At 37.0% G+C, this 27,870-nt stretch overlaps 1 protein-coding gene and 1 long non-coding RNA gene across 10 annotated transcripts; one reads left to right on the top strand and one right to left on the bottom strand.

Moving 5' to 3' along the window:
* The first annotated feature begins 4,426 nt into the window (after window positions 1–4,426).
* Window positions 4,427–16,099, top strand: LOC130429883 (uncharacterized). 9 transcript variants are annotated; one of them, XM_056758726.1, is made up of 8 exons: window positions 4,427–4,564; window positions 5,420–5,577; window positions 10,297–10,346; window positions 11,438–11,764; window positions 11,985–12,311; window positions 13,223–13,295; window positions 14,372–15,433; window positions 15,551–16,098. In XM_056758726.1, the coding sequence occupies exons 2-6, from the start codon at window positions 5,531–5,533 to the stop codon at window positions 13,225–13,227; spliced, it is 756 nt and encodes a 251-aa protein (XP_056614704.1). In that variant the 5' UTR covers window positions 4,427–4,564; window positions 5,420–5,530; the 3' UTR covers window positions 13,228–13,295; window positions 14,372–15,433; window positions 15,551–16,098. The 9 variants fall into 9 exon arrangements, with proteins under 9 accessions (XP_056614704.1, XP_056614701.1, XP_056614698.1 ...); XM_056758723.1 differs by lacking the exon at window positions 13,223–13,295 and having other exon boundaries at window positions 15,581–15,691; window positions 15,775–16,096; XM_056758720.1 differs by lacking the exon at window positions 13,223–13,295 and having other exon boundaries at window positions 15,551–15,691; window positions 15,775–16,095.
* An 8,822-nt stretch (window positions 16,100–24,921) lies between these two features.
* Window positions 24,922–25,343, bottom strand: LOC130429889 (uncharacterized). The gene is made up of 3 exons (XR_008907700.1): window positions 25,316–25,343; window positions 25,140–25,207; window positions 24,922–24,945 (listed from the first exon to the last, which is right to left on the bottom strand). It is a non-coding gene; the product is annotated as an uncharacterized LOC130429889 (long non-coding RNA).
* Between the last annotated feature and the right edge of the window lie 2,527 nt (window positions 25,344–27,870).

The raw sequence follows: 27,870 nt of genomic DNA, 5'->3' as shown, positions 1-27,870 counted from the left end.
CACCGTTGTATCGTCTGCAAACTTGATGAAGGAGTTAGATCCATTCACAGGCCTGCAGTCGAGTGTGAAAAGGGAGTAGAGAAAGGGGCTCAGTACGCAGCCCTGTGGTACACCAGTGTTGAGGGTGATGGTGGTGGAGCAGATGTTGCCTAACCTAACAAGCTGAGGCCTGTTTGTCAAGAAATCCATAATCCAGTTGCAGGTTGAGTTGTTAATGCCTAGGTTTCCAAGTTTGATGATTAGCTTGGAAGGGATGACGGTATTGAATGCAGAGCTGAAGTCTACAAACAGCATGCATGCATAAGTGTCCTTATTGTCCAGATGTGTGAGCACGGAGTGCAGTGCCATAGACACCGCATCATCTGTGCTCCTATTGCTACGATAGGCAAATTGGTATGGGTGCAGTGTGGATGGTAGAGAGTCTTTTAGGTGTGACAGGACCAGCCGCTCGAAGCACTTCATGACAATGGGTGTGAGTGCTACAGGGCGGTAGTCATTCAGGCATGTCGGGCTGGAAATTTTGGGAATGGGCACAATGGAGGTGGATTTAAAACATGCAGGGACCACTGCTTGGGCGAGGGACAGGTTGAAGATGTCCGTGAAGACCCCAGCGAGCTGCTCCGCACATGCCCTGAGTGCGCGACCAGGGATGCCATCTGGGCCGGCAGCTTTGCGCGCGTTTATCCGGCTTAGAGCAGTGAAAACATCTGTGGAATTTAGTATGATGATTGGGTGGTCAATAGAGGGTGGGAGCCTGGTGGCGGGTTCCTTATTGTCTCTGTCAAAGCGTGCATAAAAGTCATTAAGCTCACTCAGGAAGGCGGCATCTGTGGTTATGGGGATGGAGTGGTTGGGTTTGTAGTCACTTATGGCCTGGATGCCCTGCCACATGCGTCGAGGGTCAGAATTGGTAAAATGCTCCTCTAGCTTCAACTTGTAGCAGTGCTTGCCCTTTCTGATGCCCCTCTTCAGATTTGCCCTGGAAGTACTGTAGGCATGTTCATCACCTGATCTGAAGGCAGTGTTGCGTGCTTTCAACAGGAGGCGCACTTCCTTGTTTATCCATGGTTTCTGATTGGGGTATATGGTGATCTGCTTCTGAGTTGTGACACTATCAATGGTGTTATTGATGTAGTCCAATACAGAGGAGGTGTAGCTGTCTATGTCCGTGTGAGAGCCACTGGTGGCCTAAGAAGCAAACATACTCCAGTCTGTGTGTAGAAACCTTTCCTGGAGTGTGATGTCTGCCCCCGCAGGCCACACCTTGATGGTCTTCACTGATGGCTTCATACGATTAATGAGAGGTGAATACTTGGGGGTGAGGAACAAAGAAAGGTGATCAGATTGACCCAGGTGGGGGAGGGGCGTCGTGGCGTAAGCTTCAGCCATGTTTGTATAGACATGATCCAAAGTTTTGTTTCCTCTTGTGTGGCAGGAAACATGCTGGTTAAATTTAGGGAGCACTGTCTTTAAGTTAGAGTGATTAAAATCTCCCGCAACAATAAATGCAGCCTCCGGGTGAGCAGTCTGTTGTTTACTGATGGCTGCGTGAAGTTCTTTCATAGCAAGCTTGGCATCAGCATCCGGTGGAATATAAGCTGCCGTTATAATGGTTGAAGTGAATTCCCGTGGCAGATAAAACGGTCTACATTTAACCATGAGAAACTCAAGGTAAGCCGAGCAGTGTCTCCCGACAATAACAGTTGTTCGTGCACCAAGCTTTATTGACATAAATGCACAGTCCACCTCCTCTTGTCTTACCGGATTCCTCTGCCGTTCTATCCGCTCAATTCTATAACTCAATTGTCTTGTCTTGACTGCAACACTGTTGATTATTACTTTACCACGTGAGCATGCCGGATGGCCTCCATGGGTGGCAAAATGACTGCTTACAATATCAGGAAACACAATTTCGTGCAACGTTTCAGTGTCTTGAAACACCTTTGAGAGTAGTATTGAAGCCATAAGGATCACCGTCGAGTCCAGCTGCTTGTAAGTTCAGAAAAGAATTGTGTGATTTAGTCCTGGTTTCTTTATTTCTCCTATTCTCCATATTTTGCTGGGTGTTTTTCTCACCCAGGGGAGCGTGTCCCAGGGTGTGTCCCTACATGTTCACATGGGAAAGTGACATCAATGCATACCCTCTACTGTAGGCGAAAAAGAGTATGAACGGTAAGCCTATGTCCGAAACATCAGTATGCCAAAAACAATAGGCAAGAACTACCTGGATGATCTACTACTTCCGCCCAGTTTTGTGAGAGTGAATCGGATGGACACTTCTCTGTCCCACGATGCCACGGGAGCTGAGCAATGGTCAAATTTCGAAAGTAAATCAAATAAATATAGCGGAAAACTTTAAGGCGGACATCCGTTTTTTATGTGCTGTAAATGCCAATAAATTAATTTCTCGGGACAAAATTAAATTTTTATCGACGCTCACGTACATGATAAAATCGAATTGTTGTCCTTACTTACAAATTATTTGTTAACTTTACTCAGTTGTCAAAATGTATACATTTTACTAGTTTTTTATTAAGTTACAATAACTTGCAAGGGAAATAAAACAACTTACTTTTCGCCTTTAGTATATTTTACTTAAATCAAGCAAGTAGTGGCAAGCGAAGCAATTACTTTACTACACCAGCGAGAGGCAGTAGAGAGCGGATCCTGCCTGTACGCAGAAAAGATTCCCAGCATGCTTTGCGCCAGACTGCATTAGGAGAGTACATTTTTTAAAATATGATTATTTTATATGTTTTTAGTTAAGCCAAAGACTTGATAGTGTTTAATGTTCACTTCTCTTAGATATTTAGAAGAGTTTGACATATTTTTCAGTTTTGTGGCTACCACTGTTTAGAAGATAGGTGCATGTGATAAGGCTCTGCGAAGCTTGTGTGTTTTTTACCAATGAGCATAGACTGTGCACATAGTTCTGAGATCATTCTCCTCTTGCTCATTTTGTTTTGCACAAGCCAAGGTGTTTAATTTATACAATTTTAGAATAATATTTATGTGAAATAGAGAATTTAATTTAGTGAACTTAAAACTCCAATGATGGATAAATTAAATATTTAAACTCTAGTCAAATTTAATTTAGATATACAGTAATCAAAATTTAGTATTGCAAACATATTCGGGTTTACAGTGCAATAAAAACAATGGAAATTCTTAAGTTGGTAATAATAGTTAATTCTGAGTACTGCACACTAAGTCAAGAGTACATCTGAACAATTTTTTTAGTTACTTGAACTCAACAATACCATTTCACTTTGATTAGTTTTTTTAAGGCAATCGGTTTGCATGCTTTTTTAAAGTAAGATCAACTAATTCGATTTTACAGCGTATAGGTTGTTGTTGATAGGTCAAAGAGCATACAGGTCACATGACCATAAAACATGGCGAACGCAGTAGGCTTGTTCGACTTCAGCCGGCGCTGCAAAAATCTGCAGCCTTCTGACAACAGCAATGCATTCTGGTTAGACAATTTGTCCAACTTTGATCGGCGCTGCAGCCGCCTTAAGATAAAATGTGCCATTAAAGTACTGCAAGAGCAAAACGAGACCATCCGCCAAGGTCAGATGCTACAGTTGCTCAAATTCGGCGTGAAAGCCTTGATGAGGCACACTTTATTGTTATTATGTGTGTTTATGTTGTTTCACTCGGTTACGATTATTCTCACAAATTATTTGTGTAATATTTTATCTTTATAATGAACAAGCCTATTATGTCCGAAATGCACTCCCACTTATACTATACTAGTCAACGTTTGAAGTGGATCAAAACCTTTCATCAAAGTTGTTCTTAATTCAAAATGTGTTTCTTTAACAATTCGTGCATAACATGAAAGTCCGTTATGTTGTCATTAAAGAAATGTCATCCTTAATGGCTTTTGATGGTCACCAGACATGATTGTTTGTCACTAGGTACCAATTGACCTGTCACAGGTGTCCAAAATTGGGAACTGGTTATCATTAAGGCTTTTGCCTCATTTGTTTTTTTTTGTTCATGACTTGTTTCAGGCATTTGTTAAACCATGCAATTCATGCTTGGTTTACAGTACAGAGATTATTCATCTGCTGACACTTAAATGTGTGACAAGTCAATTCAAACCATGTGAGAAATATTCCTATCTGGGCATCATTAAAAGTGATGAGAAATGAAATCCCATTGATGACAACATTGATTAGACCTAAGTGTTTATACATGAATTTGAACAATACCTGTTCTTGTCTTAGGACAATTTATATTAACTTTTTTGATCCACTTCAAATGATGACTAGTGTATATAGAACGCACTGTTTTAAAGGCCGAAAGTTAGTTACTTATTCAAATTCAGTACATACGGTCACATGATGCGATTTCAGCAGTTTGAATCACGTGACGCTCGTGCGTTTTGAACTTCCGTAGAAACCGAAAGTAACCGGTTTGCGCTAGAGGGGTACAGCCACAGCAGTGGTCCGAAACCTCGCCATAAACATATACACAATTAAATAAACGTGAAAGTGAACTTCATTCAGACATTTTTTTTTCATGGATTCATAATATTTCGCACAATGATCATCAGGTGAGGATAGTTTTTTGTGAAATGTATAACGTGATTGTTAGCTAACTTAGCATTTAAGGGCTAATAAGGTGCTAATATGCTAAAAAAGGTCATTAGATTCTGCGTTGTCTACTCGGTTGAGTCACTCATGTTAATTTTGTAATTGTGTTAGACTGCTGGGCTTACAATGAGTATTTCTTAGAAGAAATGAACTACATTCTTATTTTCAGGTTAATTGTTTTATTTGGTAACATGTTATTTATATGCTAATGCTTGTTGCTAATGTAACGGTAAATCGGGAGCCCTGAGTAACCATGTTTTAATTAGTTTTATTTGTAGTAAAATTTTTGATATTTTTTTAAGGGCATGTCCACTACAGAACTGATTTAAGGTCTTATTGCTTGCTTTTAAATCACTATATGGGTCAAGCATCCCCTTACGAAAATTTACCATGGTTTTACTACAGTTAAAAACCAATAACCATGGTTACTGTAGTAAAATAATGGTTATCAAAAAATAAGCATGGTTTTGCCCCATGTAATCAATGCACAACAAAAAAAGGGTCCGTAAGGGTCACCATCCTTTTCCTAATTAATTATTTGCAGATACACAAGCCCTTTCTTTGTAACTGTAACTTTCAGAAAACTTTATCTGTTCCCAGTTAAAGCATATTCCTTACATATATGGACATATGAGCATTCAAAAACTGCACATTGAGAGAGTCAATCAATCAGATCTATCTAGTATCTATCAGGTGCCCTGTCCCCACAGCCGCACTGTGCTGGTAAATGTGCAGAAGTTTTTTGTATAGATATACTTTGTTTCCTTTCTTACGTTAGTTCAGAAAATTGTTCAGAGTATTTCTTTGTTTCTCAGGCACAGGACGCAGTTTGATTGCGGATATGAACGCATGATGGGCATGAGATTGTTTACATTTCTCATTCTTTCTCCATAAAAAAAAACTTTGGATCCGTGCGACGTAGTTACATGAAACCTGTCCTCCTTAACGGGTCCCAAACTGCTCCAAATATGAGGTTTGTCGGACATCATAGCGCTGCACAGACCGAACAGCGCAAAGTATCTTTTACTATTGCTCTCGTGTTGTTTTGATAACTTAACCAGATCTGCGCAATACACAAATGAAGTTGAACAGATAATAAATCACAAACTAGCATTTTTATAGGCGTAGGCTAACTTATAGAACTCATGCCATTTTTCAAACTTGATGAGCTGTTGTTGTAGGCCAGTTTCAAACCGCATATTTATGTCTTGTCCTCAATGAATTTAATGTGTTCCCACACAACTGAGGTCTTCTGCATTTTTGTCTTCTCCTTCAATTTAACTAAATCATAATGTACACTTATGCAATGTTTCCCCTAGGTTTACAGCTTTGGGGGGGGGTTGGTTGGTTGTGGAAAATTGACGAGAAATCTTAAATCATTTCCTTTTCATTCTCTATGTGCTATCTATCTATCTATCTATCTATCTATCTATCTATCTATCTATCTATCTATCTATCTATCTATCTATCTATAGATATATCTATCTGTCACATAAATTGGTTGTCTGTGAGGGTAATGCTTTGTAAAAGTTAAAAAATGTTAACATAAGATATCTCTTTAAAAAAATAAATTAAATCTTAAAATTGACTTTTGCAAATAAACTTTGTTAAATTTATAGAAGTATTTGTTAATATTAATGGACCAGAGCTTAAATAGTTGTATTTTTGAACTAACAACTAAAAAAAGATTTAAAAATACTAACAAATATATTGCTCATTCATTGTTCGTTAATGTTAGTTGATACATTTATATGATATAAAAATTTTAATTGACTTTTTTGTGAGACATTTTTTTTATGTGATGCATTTATTGGATAATAATCCTGTTGTGAACGCGCGCTGTTCTGAACGTCATCACGTGCGCAGGACATTCCCATACAACACAGAGCGCCCTGCATAGCGTATTAAATATTGTCTTATTTAGTCAGCAGATTTACAATGTCCTGACTAAAAACATTTTTAACACACATATGTAAATAGTAAGCGGGATGTTATTCATTAATATACATTTTACCTGTCATCTGGTGATGACTGGACTTTTGATGCATGTCAGTGGCAGGATGCGCAACACTTAAAATTGGAGCAGGAGAGCTACTCAGGCTGCTACTCGCAGTAGTGAGTGTTGCCATCTTCAGTTCCCCGTGAGCGTTTATAAAAATAAATATTTTCATCTGATTGACGCGACATATTTCCCGCCGCATGCTCTCTGTCCGCTAGTGTTTGTTTGTGTGTGAGTGTGCGTGCGCGCGTGCGCACTGATTGAGATAATTGTAAACGCGCAAACACAGACAGAAAAGACATGCCATCATGGAAATAAGATAAATAACATATTACTTAAGGGCTATTTAGTTTGTTTAATAAAATAACAAATTGTAATCTGGCGATATAAAGAAAATCAAATCAAATTTACTTGACGTTCAAGGGTGGCGGGGCGAGCCGTTAGGAAAGCGGGGCGCCCCCCTTATATAATGGTAGGGGAAACACTGCTTATGGGCGATTCATATTTAAGCGCCAATGCGAAGTGCTTCGCGGGGGACCCAGGTGTTAGGAAAAAAAGAAAATTCAAAATCTCAAAATTGAAAATCAAATGCCAACCCACCGTGCGAATATTTGAATATTCTAGTACAGCCCTACTACCCTTAGCGCACTGTTTTTGTGTCACTCGTGCTGAAGTAATTATCTATTCCCGCGAGTAATACAAAGTTACATTCATAACCAAATGATTTTCATTAGAGATGAGCCGGCATACTGCGTCCTCCATGTTTTATGTTCATGTGATCCGTATGCTCTTTGACCTATGATGTATTAATAACATCCTAAACTGAGCATTGATACAAACATTATTCAGTCACAAGAAATGAATTAATTGGCACATACATTAGAAACAGAAGTCCACCTTGAAGTTTTCCGCTAGATGTATTTGATTTACTTTTCAAATTTAACCGTTGCTCAGCTCCTGTGGCATCATGGGATAGATAACTGTCCATCCGATCCATATTCACGAATCTCGGCAGAGTAGTAGACCATCTGGGTGTTTCTCACCTACTGTTTTTTGCAAACTGAGTTTTCGGACATACTATTCATGACTCATACTCATTTTCTCCTACTATATAGTATGGAAGTAGGCGATTTCGGATGCAGCCCTTGCTTGCTCTTCGTCAATGTGTGATCGGTGTTGTGTATGTTTCGCACTATATTGTGTTCTATTCCTTTAAGAGACCTGTGTATTCCCAGATGTGTGTTAAGCGAATGTGCTGTGTAGAAGTGTTGTGCTTGCAAACTGAAACTAGTAAAAAGTTACATGAAGTTATGTAAACGTATCTTTGTCATTTTGACTGATACTTTCCCAGCAACATAACAAAACTGGCAACGAGGACAAACAAATTTACTTGCGCGACACTGCTGAGTGAGATAGACAGAATTTGGGACACATTATTGACAAACCACATGTGCATCAGAGGCACAGAATGTGTGCGCAAAACTTGAAAAAAAGTCATGGTAAAGAGTAAACTGCTGCACGCCAGAAAGTCAATCCAAAATGTGATCGAAGAGGAACCAACAGCGAGTGGGAAAGTACATTGAGAGAGAGATGGCTGGTTTAGTTGGGGAAATTGGACCGTATGATGAAAGTATTGAGCAATGGAGTTCGTACACAGAGCGGTTTGTTTTGTCAAGGATAAGGGGAATAAAAGTTGAAGTTCTCTTGCCGACCTTTATGAGTGTAATGGGCGGCAAAATATATAATCTACTGCGTAGCTTGGACCAGCCTAATAAGCCTGGTGATTGCTCATTCAAGGAAATTGTAATATTGCTCAAAGTACATTATGCACCAAAAACCACTCATCATTGTTGAAAGATTTCGCTTCCATAAACGTAACCAGTTAGAGGGAGAATCAATTGAAATGCCTCTCTGAACACTGCGAGTTCGGAGCAACACAGAATGACACTATAAGAGACATATTTGTGTGCGGACTGCGCAGTGAGACCATTCAAAAACTTATTTTTTATGAAAGTAATCTGACACTGGAGCGTACAATGGAAATCAGTGTTTCTATGGAAAAGGCTGAAAAAGAGGTCAAGGGTTAAGTACTTCTATCCAAGTCCACAAAGTTGACAGGTAGAAAACGAAACAAGACATAAAGAGGATTCAATATACACATGTAATGTCTGCGTCTTCAAATTCTGAGGCATTCTGGGTGACGCCGCTGCTTGATGGAAAGTGCATTCCCATGAAAGTGGACACTGGAGCAGCTATTTTGCGATGGCCTAATCAACTTAACAAGAACTGGCCATACCTGTCTCACAGAGAGGCTAAGATGACTCGAAAGACATACACAGGAGAACTTGTACCACTTCTAGGATTGTGGTTTTACTGTTGAGCTGAACAAACAGAAGGTAAAAACACAGCACTAGTGGGCCGATCATGGCTTGAGAAAATAAAGCCAAATTGGCATGAAGTGCATTTAATTGAGTCTGTTAACCTACAAAACATCCTGAGGAAGCATGCATAGATAATTTTCAAAAGAACTTGGCAGCATGAAAGAAAGATATTACTGTAAAACTGGCCATTAAGTCAGACAGTAAATCTAAATGCTTAACGGCCCGCCCTTTTCCATACGCCATAAGCCAAAGTTGGAAATGTAATTTGATTTTCTGGAAAAGCAGGAGTGTTAAAGAAAGTGAGCATTAGCGAATGGGCAACACTAATTGTTCCTGAAAAAGGATGGATCTGTCAGAGTTTGTGTTGGTTTTAAGGTCACTACTAACCCTGTCCTGACCATGGAACAGTTTCCTTTGCTGCTAATTGATGATCTTTTTGCTTGATTAGCAGGCGGCCAAAAATTCTGCAAAATAGAGTTATATCAAGCTATCCTCCAAATGCATGTTGACTGTCCAGACTGCTTCTGCCAGACTCACCTCCAGTATGTTAACAAGCTGCGATCTTTTACTTCAAAGAAGTACAGAGTGCACCTGTTACTGCTGTGCAAGTCAAACGATTCGCATGAACTGACCCTGTCCTGTCAGAAGTGATAGCCTTGATTTCTCTGGATATGAGTGGGAAGATGTTACACAAACACAAACCCTGCCTGATTCGACAAAATTAGCTGTAATATTGTGGGGTTATTGCGTCATTATACCCCTACCACTGAGATTAGATGCAGAGATTGAAGAGGTAGCAAAAAGTTACTGTTAGAATCAGAGAAACATGTTACGAAACAGGGATCCAGCCTTTCCTGAGTGCTGCGGGAGTGTATCAAGCACAGAAATACCACGTCATAAGTCCAACTCGTTTTTTAACAAGATGACCATGTTAAGCATGAGAAGCCATCAAGTTTTAACAGTGTAAAGAAGTCAGAATGCATGACATAGCATGATATCTCCACTTTAGGCGTCTCAAACTCAATAGTGATTTCAGATGGGGAAGCACTTTCTACTGATCACAGAGCCATGCTTCCCAATTATCACAATAATCGCTCAAGTCGGGTAGTTTAAACAATATTTTGTGAAAATCACGATTGTAACCTAAATAAACTTTGATCCATACTTGATTTGTACAGTGAAGAGTATAAAGTGTATTTACATTACATTTGACTTCTTCATTCAGCTTCTGTTCCTAACCTACCTGAAACACCTGGCCCCGATTATTTTATTTGTGTGTTTGCTTTATTACATTGTTTTTCTGTTTCTGCAGCTGCTGCTACATCTATGCACTGCTGGTAAACATCTGGACAACTGATAAAGGTGAGCATCAGCTGAGAACGTTTAGTCAAGTTCATTTATGTTAAATACTGCTTTTTTTTGGTAAAAATTAAACTCAGCAATTCTTGAGAAAACATATAATTAGATAATGTAGCTCTATATGAGCATGACTTTGTGTAGGATAGAGGCACAAGGCCGCAGACAGGAGACAATTACTGCCATGCCGATTTTGAGCCATATAACACAACTATGAGAACAAGGATGCATTAATATAATGCTTAAAATTGTGTGTCAATGAAGTAGATATATTCAGGTCAATGCCACAAGTTTGAGATAACAGTAGTTTGACGGCACAAGTGTGTGCTGTGGAACTACTTTCTTCGTCCCACTAATTCCAGCCCAACGTAACAGTTAAAGAGCTGGTGGCAAGGCATTCTAAGTTAAAGATCATAAGATAATCTTTATTTGGGGGGCTACAAAGCAAACCGACCCACATAAGGGGGGCCCTACAATGAAAAGGTAGGCTTTATATGAAGTGAAAGTGACCTATTCGTCAGATATGGTGACCCATACCTGAAATGTGACCTCTGCATTTAACCCGTCCAGAGAATAGTGAACACACGCACAATTTGTCATGAACACATGTACACCCAGAGCAGTGGGCAGCTATCACTGTAGCGAGTAGGGGTATGGTGCCGTGCTCAAGGGCTGTGAAGACTACCCGCCGGCCCTGAGAATCGAACCAGCAAACTTCTAGTCACGAGTCCGACTCTTTAACCATTTAGCCCGATCATCACTGTCATCCAAAGAGAAACTCGAAGACTACGTTGCATCTTGGACATCTGGACAGTTGCAATATTATATAAGGAATAAATGTGGGCAGCCACAGCTTAATTTTCTTTCAAGTTGTATTTCCTTCTGTCTACACTGAATTTTCAAACTAAAACAGGGTCTGCAGTGTCTCCAAAAGTATCATATTTTAAGGGTCGACAACTCTGAAGTAGTGTGAATAGCATGCAAAATTAAAATGCATTACTATAAACGTAGCATTAAACACAAACTAATGCTGAGAAATTCATGTCATATGCTAAAATGCCAGAAAGTGTTTGTACTAAATGATTATCTCATTTCAGTATATTCACAGGTGACAATTGATGGGGTTATTGGAGGTTCTGTTCTCTTGCCATGTGCTTCAAATAAACATGAGCACAACCTTCAAAACATCGATGTGCTTTGGCGATACAATGCCAGTATGAACGTGTTTACTATACTTAAAGGAAAAGGTTCAGTGGAGCATCAGGGACCAAAGTACAAGAACAAAACAGAAATTTTTCCTGATGAGTTTTTGAAAGGAATCTTCTCCATCCAACTCAACAATCTTGTCCACACTGATGCCGGAGAATATGATTGTTACATTGTACATTCAGAAGAACATGTGAAAGTCTGGCTGCTTATTAATGGTAGGTAGCCTGAGTACACTTTTTTTCATGTTATTATGACTGTTTGATGTTCAAAAACTGGAGTATTATAGATGCCAGGCATAACTATAGCACGAGTTAGTGCTTTAAAACAACCTATTGTAAACAAAGCATTAAACACAAACTAATGGTGAAAGATAAATGAATGGCATATGCAGAAATGCCAGAATGTGTTTGCATTTAATGTTTTCTCTCATTTTAGTGTATTCACAGGTGACAGTTGACGGGGTTATTGGAGGTTCTGTTTTCTTGCCATGTGCTTCAAATCTAACTGAGTACAAACTTCAAGACATTAATGTTCATTGGAGATACAATGCCAGCATGCATGTCTATGATATACTTAAAGGTAAAGGGTCAGTGGAGCTTCAGGAACCAAGGTTCAAGAACAAAACAGAAATATTTCCTTATGGGTTGGTAAGAGGAATCTTCTCCATCCAACTCAACAAACTTGAACACACTGATGCCGGAGAATATGAATGTTACATCGTACATTCAGGAGAACACGTGAATGTCCAGCTGCTTATTAATGGTGAGTAAAAACTAGGGCTGGGACGATACACTTATCTCCCGACTCAATACTATCCCGATACTTGTGTGGCGATTCAATATATATTGCGATAATTGAGAATTGCAATTATAAAACTATTGCGATTCGATATTATTATTTATTATGATTTTTGTTTTCCACACTTGGGATTTAAACATGGCTCTAGACTAACATTTGAGATGGCACTTTAACCTATTCTAATAAAATAGTCTAACATGTCTAGTTTTAGACAAGTCCTCACATCACACACAGGGCTCAACAATAGAGATTATTTTCTAATGTTATAAAGCAAATATACAATAATAATCAGTGCTTCTCAGGTGTCTCGGGTTGGTCTAACAGCAGTTATTAGGTAAAGAAATTAGATAAAGTAATCAAATGCAAAATAACACTTCATACTCTTCACTTTACGAATAAAATATAGATTAAACCTTATTAAATTTACAGAGGTTAATCAGTCAGAAGTGAGTATTTTTTATGAACATTAAAAACAGAAATGTTTATTAAGCTGCTGCTTGTCCCTTTAAGAGCTAGCGCACAGATGTACAGTAATATACTGTAACATGTGCTTTTGTTTTCCAACTGTACGTTCACATAACGCACTACTTACACAAGGATACATTCTTATATGGGCATTTGGACATAATTTTGTGTAGATATGTCTGTAGTAAGAAGACATGAAAAAGAACTCTGTACAGTATTTTGCCTTGTCTGAGATGCATTGCTTGTGCAATACTGTATATTCATTAGTCTTGAAGTCGCACTGCAGCGATCATTTAAGAAAAAAGGTCGCCCGGGGAGGAAAAATGTTCTAGATCTGGATTTAAAACATAAAGGTATTGAAAGATGGAGTAATCCTCTGTTTCCACCATTGTTTTGCTTTCTCATACCAGCTTGATACAGATACAACGTCATCTAATACATTACGCCCTCTGCTGGAATAATGAGTAACTGCGCTCTGTGCAGGTAAATAATCAAAAACAAAGATTTTGGGATGAAACAATTGTTTCTAAAATCTTTAAAAAATAATCATGATAGTTAGGTCCCTCAACCCCCACCCCTAGTAAAAATGGTTTAATTCTTTCAAAGGGGTCATATTATGTGCTTTTATAAGGACTTTGATTTGTTTTTGTGGATTACTAGAATTTGTTCTTATCCTTATTTGTGTCTTAAAGCTGCAGTCCTTAACTATCATGACATGTTTACATGTCTCCAGATGATCGCTTTTAAACACAGCAAACTAGATGATGATTTAAATTTCAAGCGACTTTTATAAGAAGGAACAATACTCTGTCAACCGTAGCAGTGGGAGTACAAAACACGTGATACAATCGGCAGTTCTTCTCCTTTGTATTTACAGACGTGATGTAATGACGCAAAGAAGTTCTCCCCCAAATTCAAATTTCCTGCAGGAGGCGACCTGACAAATGTGCAAATATTGTTATAAGCTTACCATTGTAAATCAGGGAAAGATAAGATCATCGTTTTGAACACTGATATGTGATTTACTCGACAATTGATTTCAAATTATTTTTACAGATTGCCACTTTAAAAATTGGAGTCAGTTTTGCCTCATCAGGAAATGCAAATGTAGAAAAACAAGCAGATTTTCAGAACCAGGTTTACAAGAGAAAAAGACACCAACTAGTCTGTAAAAGCTGTGTAGTGTATAAACTTCACTCTAGTGTTTGATTCCCATGTCGGACTGATCACTGGAACGATTTTAGTTTTCAAAGGCACAACTTGAAAATAGATTTAGGCACACAATATGTCGTTATATTACACAAAAAAAGCTGTCGGACTGGTTAATAAAGTCCTGGAAAGGAATATTAGGGCACGGGGTGTTTGCTACAGACCATAACACACTGAAACTGTCACTGTTTTCTGTTTAAGACAGCAAAACTAAATAAAGCTTAAAATGTGATGAAGCAAAATAAGACCTCTTCAAAATCTAAATACAGTAAATGATTCTCTGGATGTTTTAATGTCACTGATTATTTGCTTTAATCACACTACAGTGATGTTTTTGTTAACTTTTGCAGAATCAACGGAAGCAAAAGAGGCAGGAGGAGGAAATAAATGAGAAGAAACAAACATAGTTCTTATATCAATTACTTTGCTTTGTGTATCTGTACTGGTGATGTTATGTATCTTTCTCTTTGTGTAAAAACTGGTTTATATGCAAGAATGTTTTTTATAATATACCTTAAACAGTGTGTCATGTCTTTCTGACATCATGTAAACATCATGTCACAACACGTACGAAACTTGTAATTGTTCGCAAGAGAGATTTAATTTTTTTGGTGATTCATTTCAGTACTAATAGTTTGTTACAAACAACATAAAAATACTTAATTTTTTTACTTCCTGTATTTTTGTTTAAACTTTTGAAAGGATTAACATTTCAAAGTTTGCTTTATGCAAATGTTTCGTTTAGGTTTTGTAGAACTGATGTAAGTGCATTCCTCCAAGCTAATCCTTTTTTACAACAGGGAAACAACTTTTTTCCATAACTAATTTGGAATTTACTAGTCTCATAATCACAGTAATTCTGAACATTGTGTGTACTTTCAGTCAGTTGGTTTACAATGTATTTTGAAATTATTTGGTTATATTTTTGTCTGCCATGATGTTCAGAACTGCTTTTTTAAGGGAACAGTTTGATTTTTAGTGGCACAAAACAGTGACACCAATTTTTTGTAAACCTGTTCTGTAAGTCTTTAATGTGTAAATGTATGGTACAGTGAATATTCCATAAATGTGTACTAAATGCGTAAACATGTTATTTTGTGCTACTAATAAATTGTATATATAATTTATTATAATGCATATTACATTTCCATGTTAATTGTTTGTTTTTTGTTTATAGGACTATAAACTGTAATCATCGAAGTTTATTGGGTTTAACTGAATCAATCAGATTCTCCTACATTGATACTGGACTCATTCTCAAACCAAACAATAGCATTTCAATTCAATAAACATTGAAAAACAAATATTCAGTTAAATCTAAACATCGTCTGGTCATTTATTGGGAGTTTATTACTGTATGAACACAGAAACACCTGCAAAACTCAGTAACAGCACAAGACTGAACATCATTGGTAAGTGTTAATTTAGTCATCCACTTATACTTAAGAACGTAAATAATTCATTTAGACACGTTTAAAGCGGACTTATCATAACTTAAAAAAAATGCAACAAATAAATTGTCTTTACAGAACCGACTCAACTCACTTATCATTTCTCAGAGTATCAGAATCTGACAGCAGTGAACTGTATTCATCAGAATGAGACACAATGGCACATTATCATCATTATATCTGCTCTGATGAATGCTGCTCTGATCATTGTGGTTATAAGTAAGATATTGTTTGTGATACAATTAAATGTATAAAAATAACTATGGCTGTAAAAATATTGAGATATTCCTATTCTCCAGTAGGTTATGGAAGTTGTTATTCAGGAGAAAGATTAAACCTTCATGATATTGATCTACTGCAGACAAAATATTTATATCAAAAACAACATGAAGAGTTGAACCAAGCACATGTACATATGTTATACTGCTATTAATGGATTTAGGAGTGTTTAACCTTGTTTGGTTCATTATTTTAATGTAATTTGCATTTATGCTTCTATTGTTTGAAATTGTCTGAAATAGTTTAATAACGAGTCATTTTTGTCATTCCACATGTTTAAAAACATTCTATCATCAATAAACTTTTAACATTTATAAAGACTACTGGGACTTCCTGTGGCAAGCCTTTTATTTTTAACAACAGCAACATGAAGGTTAGACTCAAGACTCAAGTCTAAATAAAGGTTATAGTTGATATTTAACTGGACCCCATTGATATATTTGTATGTTATATATTTGATATATTTGAATGACCATTATTTGGGTCTTAGGATGTGTTTGAGCATCACTACTTTGTCTGTTTCAGTCTCTGATTGAAATCTATGTGCTTTTGTGCGCTTTGGGGAAATTATACCTTATGAAGAGTTGTACCAATGAGTGTTGTTTCCTATGCTGAGTATCTTCTTAACACCTGCTCCATAGTTCCCACTATGTACCAGTTGTGTGGAGTTTTCCCCATGTGCAACCCTTGAGACTTTGTATAACCTCTGATTATAAAGCAAACATATAAACTCTAGTAACCATACTAAAATGCTTCTGTTTCCATTTGTGGTTCAGAAACCATGAGCCGATACATTAAAGTTAATTGTTCTGAGAAAAACACTGCAGTTGGTTCAAGGTTAAACCGCCGGTCTAGTCAAAGGTGAGACTATATTAGTCATGGGCTGCATGACCAAACCATTGGAAACATTTTCTTAACTTCATATTATTTTTATTCAAGTATTTGCTGAAAATAAAAATACATAACACATAATTTGACGTGATGTTAAAATAAAAATGCCAGGATAACAGTTGGATATATTTGGTTTGACAACATTTTTTGTTCATATATGAAGGGAAGTTAAAAGTTATTAACTAGTTGTTAAATTGACAGCATTATCAACCAGTGATATTTAAACTTATGCTGTTTTCTTCTTCAGAATTTGCATCTTTATACAAATAGATACTGATTTAAACACTTTAAACAAACATTAGCTTATTTCTTTCAACGTTTTGTATATCAAAATTCTGATATCATAAAACATTGATAAGAAACTTTATTGTTTCTTAGGAATTTTCATTATTTACAGATATGCATGTTACTATAAAAATGTTATGTAATATTTATAATTTAATAAAAAAAACAAGTTTGATTATTAATTTATAGACCATGAATTGAACAGTGAGTGGTACTGTATATGCAAAATAAATATAAATTTACTTTGACAGTGTGACGGGGGTAAGAGACACGACACAGACATGGCGGTGGTGTAAGCAACCCCAACGGGGATTTTAATGCACAACTCATAAATAAACATAAACAAAAGGGTGTAATCCAGGGTGCTCTCCGCCGCTCCGTGCTTGGACAATCGGGTCCTCGCTCTCACTCGGGGGTATGTGAGACACAGCATATAGTGCTGTGTCCTGGGACCTCGAGTGCTGGGAGAAGGCGGCTTATATGCCCGGCAGCTAATCGGCGTCAGGTGCGCTCAATCAGCGCTAGCTGCCGGGCTGTGTCCCAGGTGACGCTGATCCCAGAACAGCGCCTCGTCACAACAGCTTTTTAGCAACATACAGTAGGTACTGTTGATCTGGCTGGTCTTAATATTTTAAACAGCTTGAAAACCACTGTCACATACTGAAAGATAGAAAAGAAAATCAGTATTAACAAATAAACGACAGTAATCCAGTTCTTCGTTATTTTCAGTGAATCATTAATGATATTAATAATCTTACCTGTAATTGATTTGTGTCTTGAGGCTCTTTTAAATGTTGCGTCTGCTGCAGTTCAGTGTTGTAAAGTTGTGAACTGTTTCCAGATCTGTTCCAACATCCATTTTCAACAGAAACAACATTTAAGAATCCTAATGACAATGAATTTAGAGTCAATATTTGTGGTCATTAATAATAATTCCCAGATCTTTTGTCTTTTTTCTAATGTGTCATTACACAATTACTGACCTTTCTGTTGTAGAGCCACATTGTGAGCAGCATTATCTTAAAATCAAACTTACTGTATATCTGAAAGATCTCACATGTAATGATCAGAACAGCATTCAGAAGACCTGATATGAGAGTAAAAGTCTTCAATTGTGTTGAGTTTTGCTCTGTTACCATTGTGTGATTCTTGCATTCAGTTGTATTGAACTCGCTCAGTTGAGTTGGTTCTGAAAATAAAGATGTGAATTGCATTCAGTTACAGTATTGACTGTCAGTCTTCTCAAACACATTAATTCAATGTAAACAGACTTTTGTTATACTGAAAAATATTCAATTTTGTATAGATCAACCGAAGAGAAGCTCTACTGATATTAATAATCACAGTGTCCATAATGTTTTGGTCACTGATGGAGCAAAAGTACTTACCAATGATGTTCAGTCTTGTGCTGTGACTGAGTTTTGGAGGTGTATCTTTGTTCACACAGTAATAAACTCCTAACTCATCTACAGTGACGTTATATATGACCAGACGATGTTTCGATTGTACTGAATAATTGTTTTTCAATGTTTTATTGAAGTGATAGGCTAATGTTGGGTTTGAGAATGAGCGCAGTATCACTGTAGGAGAATCTGATTGTTTCTGTAAAACCCAATAAATGTCCTCATCATCCAGATCACAGTTTATAGTCACATTTTGTCCCAAAGAAGTCAGTTGATCTAAAGTCTCTGCAGCTTCAAACCACATTAATACACCTTTAAGATAAAAACAAGAAAACCCATTCATAAATGATGTTAATGCATGACTATAGATTAACAAAGTTCGGGAGAAGCCAGAGCATATAATTAAGACCGGCTGGTTCGCAATCAGCAATCATAGACTCTACCCCATCAGCTCAAGCGAACCAGCACATTAGTAGACAAAGATTCTCACCTGAAGCCATCTCTAAAGGATTACACATCCCATTACCTCCCCGGCTCCTCCACTTCAGCGCTTGTCGATAGCAGAACTCCGGGGGGTGAGTTCCGGGATCGGATGGAATCGGCGAGCTCAGAACCTGCTGCCCGGACAGCACGCCAAACACGCATAGGCCTACTTTTACTACCCCTGCTATCTTCGTTATCTGCTCAGGTGAACTCGTGAATGTCACATGGATTGATAAAATGCAACACTGAAAGTGGCAGGTATTATCAACCACCTTTAAAAAACCGAAAACATTGTCTAATAAAAAGCATCATAACACACAATAAACTTACAGAGCTGAAGCTGAATAATCCTCATGTTGTTGCTGTGATCTGAACACATTAATATAATAAAAACTGCTTCACACCCCTCACTGCATAAAGTGAATTCATCTGCAAAGCTCTATTCAAAAGGTCTTAATCATCAAATAGGAAGTCAAGTGTTTTAAATTTAAACACTAGAGGGAGACTTCCGTACTTCAGCTAGACAAGTATCCTCAAAAACAACAGGTAAAGTTAATTGATTCATATTTAATTAATAAAGGAGGAATTTGCTGTTATTTTGCATTTTGTTATTTAAAAGTCGCACCGTTCAGAGAAGTAAAATAGTTCAGGCACGAATAATAGTGTCTGACTAGAGCTCTCAATCTATACATTTTTTTATCTTGAACTTTACATCTACACTCGCCAGACAGAGAAACCAAGTATGTATATTAAAGATCAACTGAGAGCGTATACTAGATGCCTGCATTTACAAAAAGCATTTACTTGAACACAAACACGAGTCACATAACATGAGTCTCACTGTTCTTCTCCCTTTATACTAATGCACTTGTGATAACTTCAGAAAATGAGATAAAAACTGTTTCCTTTATGTTTAGTGTCTGGCCGATAGTTAACTGCTAGTTTTATAACTAACAAAGTTTGCAAGCATACCCTATGTGTTCAAAAGTTTGTGCTTATAAATGCTTATAAAATATTAATACACTTTTTTTAATAATATAATTCTACAAGAAAATTAAAGAGAATATACGGTATTAACTGAATGAAATCCTGTCAGTTCGTCCATCCTTTGAGTGAACACATAGAGTTTGGCCAGGTTCTTTGCATTAAAGTGAATTTTTTATGAACAATCTCGGTCCTTCACAGTGAGTGATATTTTCTAGTCATCATCAAAAAGCAAGCAAACTAAACATGCTACATAGCCTTAGATATGTGGTCAAGGGGATCTTTCTGCCCCAACCTAAGCTCCGCCCATAAAAACGTGTCACGATGTATATTTACAGAAAATGTGTCTATAGTCAAACATTTTTATCTATATGGCAAAATATAGGAATGTGTGACTATTAAATTCAAAACAAAAAAATAGAATCAAAATAAGATAAATAAATCAACAAAATACATTTGTTGGATTAGTGTGAATTAGACTTTACATGATTGGATAACAGCAATGAAAGGGCAGACTTTGTGTATTTATTTCTTTGGCTCATGCCTGAGATTGACTATATAGATTAAAGTCCAACTGTATGAATTATAAAGATCTTTGTTACACACTCTGTACACTGTGAGATATATATTTCAGGATAGTTGTACAGATTGTGTTGTCAGCTTTGAAGCAGCACAGTTGCTATTGTTTCCTGGAACAAGACTTTATGAAGCTTTGAACATTTCACTTCTGAACACTGAAAGAGCGAATAAATACATCTCTAAGCAAGATGAATGCAGTTGTTTTATATTACATCTAAAAGATGCTGAGTTACTCTACTGTATTACAACTCTGAAACATTTCGGAAAAATTTTGTGATTTGAGATCATTACCTTTAACTGGTTTGAGATTAGAAAAGCTTCTGTAGGTCACCTGCTGTAGATCAGTGTTGGAGAGTTTTATAAAACCTTCTTCAATTGTTTTATTCCCATCAATAAAAGCCTTTAATAGTCCTTTAGAACAACACAATAAAATCAAAGACCTTATCATAGACAATGTTTATATTGATGTTGAACTAAAGAAAAATAACTCACCTATGACCAAAATGAATAAAACACCATTCAGCAGACCAAGTATGAGAGTAAGAGTCTGCCATAGTGTCTGATTCTGTTGAATATGTTTCACTTCTGTATGATTCTGATGTTTATATCTGATCTCTTCATTTGGACTTTCTGTTGGCTCTGCAAATAATGAGCAATTTTATAATATTTTACTGTATCTATAATTCTGAATATGAATACACTTGATTACAACATGAGCACTTACCATTTATCTGTAGTCTGATGCCACTGCTGAATTTTGGAGGTGTATCTGTCCTCATGTTGTCTTTATTAGGACACAAATGAGCTCTGCTTCTTATTTTTATACTTTACCCACACCAAACAGAGGAAGTCAAGTTTGCTCTGACCACACTGTAGTCTGTCATACCATGTTATTTTACACTCTCTCAGTTTCTCATGACCATCATTACTTCTGTAAGCAAGTCAGAATCATTTATTTTGTGCTATAATTAAATTTGATATATAATTTATTATAATGCATATTGCATTTCCATGTTAATTGTTAGTTTTTTGTTTATGGGCTACTGTTCGTTTGTTTTTAGTTATGTTTTTTTTGCTTGTTTTTTTACTTATGTATGCAAATTGTTTATAGTTTATCTATTGAATTTCTATGTATTGTTGCACAGTACAGTTATCCTAGAACACAGTGCTGCTGAAACACTAAACATTTGTCAAGAATTTTCGTTTTATGTTTGCACCAAGGTTTACAGGGAAACTTCATTTTATTATTTGCTCTGCTCTCCATAGGAAAATTACAAAAAAGTTCACTTTGACAAGACTGTAGACTTCTCAGTGATTTTATGTTCATACAGTAGAAGTCAATTGGTAACAACATGGTTCAATTACCAACATGTTTTTTGTTCTGCCGAAGACAGAAATCCATTCTGGTTTGAAATGGCAATAAGGTGAATAAATACCAGAATTTTCATTTTTGTGTGAACAATCAGTTTAAGGCCATTGTCATTAATATTGTTTTTTTGACAGAAAATTTGTATTTCTATTTTTGACCAACCGTTTGACTGGCGTAAGTGTAGGAGACAAGAGATCGTGATGTCATCACGTACTGATCTGAAGCATGCAGAACTTATAGGGGAAATTAAGATAATCAAGCATAATGGGCAAAGGATTATGGGAAGTGTAGTGCATGTATGGCATAATGTCAATAGACAAGAAGGGAGCGTCCTCTGATGGAGCACATGGGCACTCCACCTGACAGATGTTGTGGTCTTGGAAAGTGTAGGTAAATGTTGTGTAATCAATTAAAACAATTGACTTTTTACAAACTTTGAGCAAGTTTGTTTTTATATAGCACCTTGCACCTGTGATTATACACTTAATGTCCCTGTGAAATTAAAAAGATGGTGATTCTGCAACTGCCTACATTGTCAAAGGTACAGCACCCAATGCAACTACACGTACAGTGAAACTTCTCTGGACTCCTATTTCTCTGACAGAAAGTCTTTCTATTTTCAATATATAGGATGAAACCAGCCACAGCCGGAACAAGGCTAATGCGTGTCTCACACCTTGAACATTTTCTCAGTGCACTTTATAGTCAGCTGTAAAAAAACGTATCGGTCAGTTAGGATTTTAGAGGATTATTGTTATGAAGACAATGAAGATGAGGATGAAGTTGAGGCTGTGGTTGAAAAATTAACAGTTCCATCATTAAATGCTGCTATAAACTCAGCCTTGAAAAACACATACAATGGAATACAAAGAGCCACCAATAATAGTCTACATGTAAAGTGATTAAACTGGTACAACATATCTATCTTCTTAAGGAACCATTTTCTAACCAATTTAATAATGTTCAATTAAAATTAGACGAATAAAGTTGTTTTATTACCTGTGATAATAGTTCTGCCGTTTCTCAAATTCTTCTGTTAATAAAATCCATCATAAACATTTCTTATGAATTGTTTGCTATAAACTTATATCTAATGTTTTTATGCATGTCGAGTCGAACACACATCACATGATGAAACAAACAAACTAAGATTTAATTTAAAACAGCAGAATTTGCAAAAGACACGTAGTTTGGATCTCTGAAATCTTAGCATTTATCATTTTTATTTAAAAGCATCGGCTTTGTTATGTTTAGCTTCTCACATCTCACTACACAGTCTTTAGCGCCTGCCTGCAGACTGTCTACTTTAATTTGATTGGCTGTATGTTCTGTCTTCTGTAGTTTTATTGGCTGAACTGCTGCTTGGCCTCTGTAATTTGATTGTCTGGAATTCCGTAAACCTTGTTTGATTGGTCAATCTGTTGAAATTGTGAAGCTATGATGGAAAGCCTACAATCTTTAGCCAAAAAGGCATAATGACTAATGCTAGTACTGAAGAGTTTTAGTGTTTGTGCCAAAAATGTGTTGTTTGAGCGCTGTTCTGATCTGCTGAAGTAAAAATCTGAGAATTGTACAGAATCAGGGAGCAAAGCGCAGAGTAGTAAGCAAGAACATCCGAACGGTAGCAAAGTTGGAAGAAAAATGATAAATAAGACCAAGATAATAAAATAATAAAATTAACAACAAGCTAATGTGTTGCCATGTGTTTGATCAGTGTGAATGACTGGATTAACATCAATGAAAGGGCAGACTTTTAGTAAGCGTTAATACACAGTGTTCAAATAAGTTATTTAACATATTATTATCACGGGTGCCGGTTGACAAGAGCGTCCGACACCAGGATATAAATCAAAAGGTACTTTAATTACAAAAACAAAAGGAAAACAGGGAACCACGAACACAACACTTGGTAACATTAACAATACTAGACAACGAATACATTCAAGGGAAGAACTTAAATGCAACATATAACGAGGGATCAACAGGTGGTGGGGATAAACTAATCATAAGACACGGGTGAAAACTAATTAACTAATAATGAAATAAACCAGTGGAGGATAAAACCAAACAAAACATTCACCAAGTGTGACAATTATTGAATGTTAAGATTGATTGATTATTTTTTTTTTACATGACAAGAAGTTTAATTCCACAATTCAGACAATTTGCTTTTTAAATGCTTTTATTGCTCTGAGACATACTTCAAGGTATGGAAGTTTAGGGATGATGTGATGGTACAATTTTAAAGGTGTACTCTTTGCTGATATCTCATCAGCGGATTTGAGCACAAATGTAACCCTTTGGCATAGTACAGGGCACATCGTTCCAGCAATGGTTATCTGTAGGATAAGATAAAAATAACAAAAATAGAAAAATAGAAAAATAGAAAAATAGAAATATAGTTGACTAATGAAAGGTAAACCCATACATTAATCAACGACATTACAATATGTGGCTATATAGTATAACATATAATCAAGATTTGTCAACAAAACTAGCTATTTTATTATTAAATCACTGTAAATTGTCAGGATTGACAGAATTCACTTAACAAAAATAGAATTCTTACCTGACCAGTTTATGTCCAGGCAGTGTTCAGTGCCTTTCTCATTGTTAGGTTCTGTTTTGCACCAGTTGGTGTAGTCAAATGGAGATCCGTCAGTCCACAGCCATTGTTGTTCCTAAAGAATGAGAAGAGCCAATAACATTTAAACATGATAACATATAAAGAAAGTAATGAACCTAGAGAAAGTTTGTTTTAAATTAAAATCATACATTTCCGTCTAAACTGACAAATTAGTCTGTTGTTACTGAAAACTACTTGTAAATGTTTTTAAAGCAGACATATATTTACCATTTCACCATCATGACCTCCAATCCAAACAAGTGCATTAGTAGGTATCAGACTCAGGAGAAACTAATTTTGTGCTTTACTGCGCACAGACGCAAGATTTGCATCAAGGCTTTGACAATTTTTCTAAAGAGAGATTTTTCTGGGTCATTCCAAAATCAAATTGTTTTAGTTTAGACACAGAAATGGATTATTCTTGAAAAATGTTGAGATGAAAGTACCTCTGCTCCGACCCAGTTAACTGCCCGGGGGAAGAACTTGAAACATTCAACTCCAAAAGGTGTCCATCCACATGGACATTCTTCAGCTATACAGTTCATGAAATATTAGAGATTAACTCGCTGTAACACTGACAGTAAATAAATGTTTTATTTGTTGAAGCTATCTTTTTATCTCTCTGTTATTTATGATTTAGACTGTACAACCTCTTCTAGTCATGACAATATTGATTCATGTCACATATTTGACATTAAGAGCACAGAACAGTATTTCAGAGTTTGTTTATACTTTGTGATTGCATTTATAAATAAATGTGTTGGTTACCTGCTGCATTCTCCACAGAAAGGACCAAGAAAAGAAGCACAAGACCTCTCATCACTGCCATGATAAATCTGAAAAGGAATAAAAAACAGCGATGTGACACATCTGAACTCAAATGCAGACAATTTAATAGTTTATATTAAAGACAAAAGCTTCAGTAGGTCAGTGATTAAACTCACCGCTTTTTGGATTCTTGCTTTCAGAACTTAAATGAGGATTGTGTGAAGCTGTATACAGAATTCACACTTGAATGTAAAACTTTTTAAAGTAACTTTTCCATCTTGAGATATGTAAATACATGGAGAAAAATATGAAAAGTATAGTATAATAAACAAAGGTTTACGAGACAATGTGCTTACAATTCTTGCAATATATAGACATTTTCAAAGCATTATGTTATAATGTGACTTGAGTCTTTGTATTAACACATGTTAGACAGCAGATGTCCTCCACGTGCCGTTTTTCAGCTTTATCAACAGTCATTTGACAACAGAAAGTCACAGGTCGAGCAGAGCCACCCTTTCAGCCACAGCAATGACATGAGAATGAGAGGGACAAGGAATAAAATGACAAGTTTTCTTTATGTGACTCATAAAAAGTCTCAGCGAGACAATGACACACGCTTATGTGATTCTTAAAGTGTCACAATAACGTACGCTATGTGAACGGGAAACTCCATCATCATGAGAACACAAATACAATTCTGCATTGCATGCGGTTTAAGATTAAACCACAGGTCTTGTCACGAATTCCACCCGTGGCCTTCCGTCTGATTGCCACCAGAGGTCACACTTTCATTATTGACTCTTACACTACACAGACTGTTACACATCACCCTGTACTACATTTCCCATGCTTCACAAGCTCACCTGAAACCAATCACACACAGCTGCTACCAGTCACACCCACTATTAGAATCAGTCTCAAACAACCATTCAGGGCCGGGTATTGTTTAAGCGTTTATGCTGTTAATTGTAACAGCTTTACGGAGCCAGTTCCCTGTTGTTGTCAAAGTATTTCGTTCTAGGTTCCATAGTCTAGTCAAAGTCTTGACTGTTTTCTTGTGTTCTGATCTTCTGCCTGTGTATTGAATTACCCCTCTTGTCAAGCACTTTGGATTATGTTCGCCGTTGATCAAACCCCACCTGTTTTAAGATTATTCTTGTGTCCCGTCTGAAACATATCTGTTTGCTGGTGTTCGACTTTGCCTGTGTTTTGATCATGTCTCTGAATAAAGCTATGCGTATGGATCCGAATGTCTCACGCCCCTTTCATTCCATTACAGGTCTAGTCAAATGTGAAAGTCTATTAGTCATTGGTTGCAGTGAGACCATTGGACCACATTTCTGGGTGTGGGAGAAGCCATTTGTTACTGAAAACCCAGTACCTAGTGTTTCCAAATATATGTCTTCTAACCACCCAACTACCTGCCCGCTAGATCTTATCCCCACTCATCTCCTCCAGGCCATCACTCCATCGGTTGTTCCTGCTCTGACCCACATTATCAGCTCTTCTCCCAACACTGGTACATTTCACACATGCTTCAAAGAGGATTATCCCACTCCCGAAGAAACCCACTCTTAATCCTGCACTGTTAGATAAATACAGACTGGTATCTCCACTTCATTGCTTGAACTCTTGAACGTGTTGTAAGTAACCAGCTCTCATCCTTTCTCACGCAGAACAACATCCTGGACAGAAACCAGTCTGGTTTGAAGGGGTCATATGGCGTGAATATGTGTTTTTCTGTGTCTTTGGTGTGTTACAAATTGCCCATGAATGTTTTAGACACGTAAAATTGCTTGAAACAAAAGATGCATTCTATCTAAAAGCGAATGCAAACCCAGACCTGCCTGAAACGCCTTGTGTATCCACACCCGGCGAATGTCATCACTTCGTAACATGACTTGATTAAGACCGCCCAAACCTAACTGTAGGTAAAGTGGGCCTACTTGTAAATCTCACTGTATCGTCACCGCCGCAGCCATTTCGTGGAGACGCTGTGTGTTTCGTTGCAAAAAAGTTTGCCTGCCAAACGATGAGACGACTAAAAGCGAAAGATTACACTTTATTTACAACTCTGTTCCAGAAAAGTACAATCCGAATGTTCAAGTTTGTGCAGCGCATTTCACCGACGATTGCTTCACTAACCTGGAAGAGAGATTAAGACCGGCTAAGCGCGAAAGCTTTGGTTAAAAGTGGGGCCATTTCAACCGTTAAAACTTCGCTGGTGCTTCAGATTCGCAGCCTTTAAGTATATTTTCATTGTAAAAGACTTTGTTACGGACTAACGTGAGTTGAGTTTGTCTTGTGTTTGTGATCTGCAAATGCAGACACGCGTGCAATGCGAAAAAAGACAACATGAGTCCTAATAATCAGTAATAATGTTCCAACTAGAGGTAGCAAATGACGTGTTTATAATGTCTTATTTTTTCATTTATCTTGGGTTTATTGTCTATGTTGAATTCACGAAGAGACGTGGCGTAACACTGATCGATCAAGAATGGCAAAAGCACTCTGTATAGTTTGGTAGGCTATATGAGAGAAGTTTTATTGCAATTACTTAAAGAGTAGGTAGCATGAGATCATGAAAATGACATTTCATGCAGTCTGTTATCTTGCGGTGTTTGAAAGTAAGCTGTCTGCCAAGTTGTAAGTCCGAAGGTGAATAAATTGCTTTTAAAAATGGGAGTCGACTCTGAATCACACAAACGAGACGTGGACTAGTACAACC

This window comes from Triplophysa dalaica, chromosome 10 (genome assembly GCF_015846415.1).
Source record: "Triplophysa dalaica isolate WHDGS20190420 chromosome 10, ASM1584641v1, whole genome shotgun sequence".
In the NCBI taxonomy this organism is placed as follows: domain Eukaryota; kingdom Metazoa; phylum Chordata; class Actinopteri; order Cypriniformes; family Nemacheilidae; genus Triplophysa; species Triplophysa dalaica.
Note: the sequence above shows the minus strand (reverse complement) of the source record. Positions and strands in the feature narration are given on the sequence as shown.

Bases quoted from the DNA above. Each gene is read 5' to 3' on its own strand.
- LOC130429883 (XM_056758718.1), top strand. From the start codon at position 5,531: ATGAAACCTGTCCTCCTTAACGGGTCCCAAACTGCTCCAAATATGAG. The intron at 5,578-10,296 runs GTTTGTCGGACA...CTGTTTCTGCAG, and splicing joins CAAACTGCTCCAAATATGAG to CTGCTGCTACATCTATGCAC. The intron at 12,312-14,371 runs GTGAGTAAAAAC...TAACTTTTGCAG, and splicing joins TGTCCAGCTGCTTATTAATG to AATCAACGGAAGCAAAAGAG.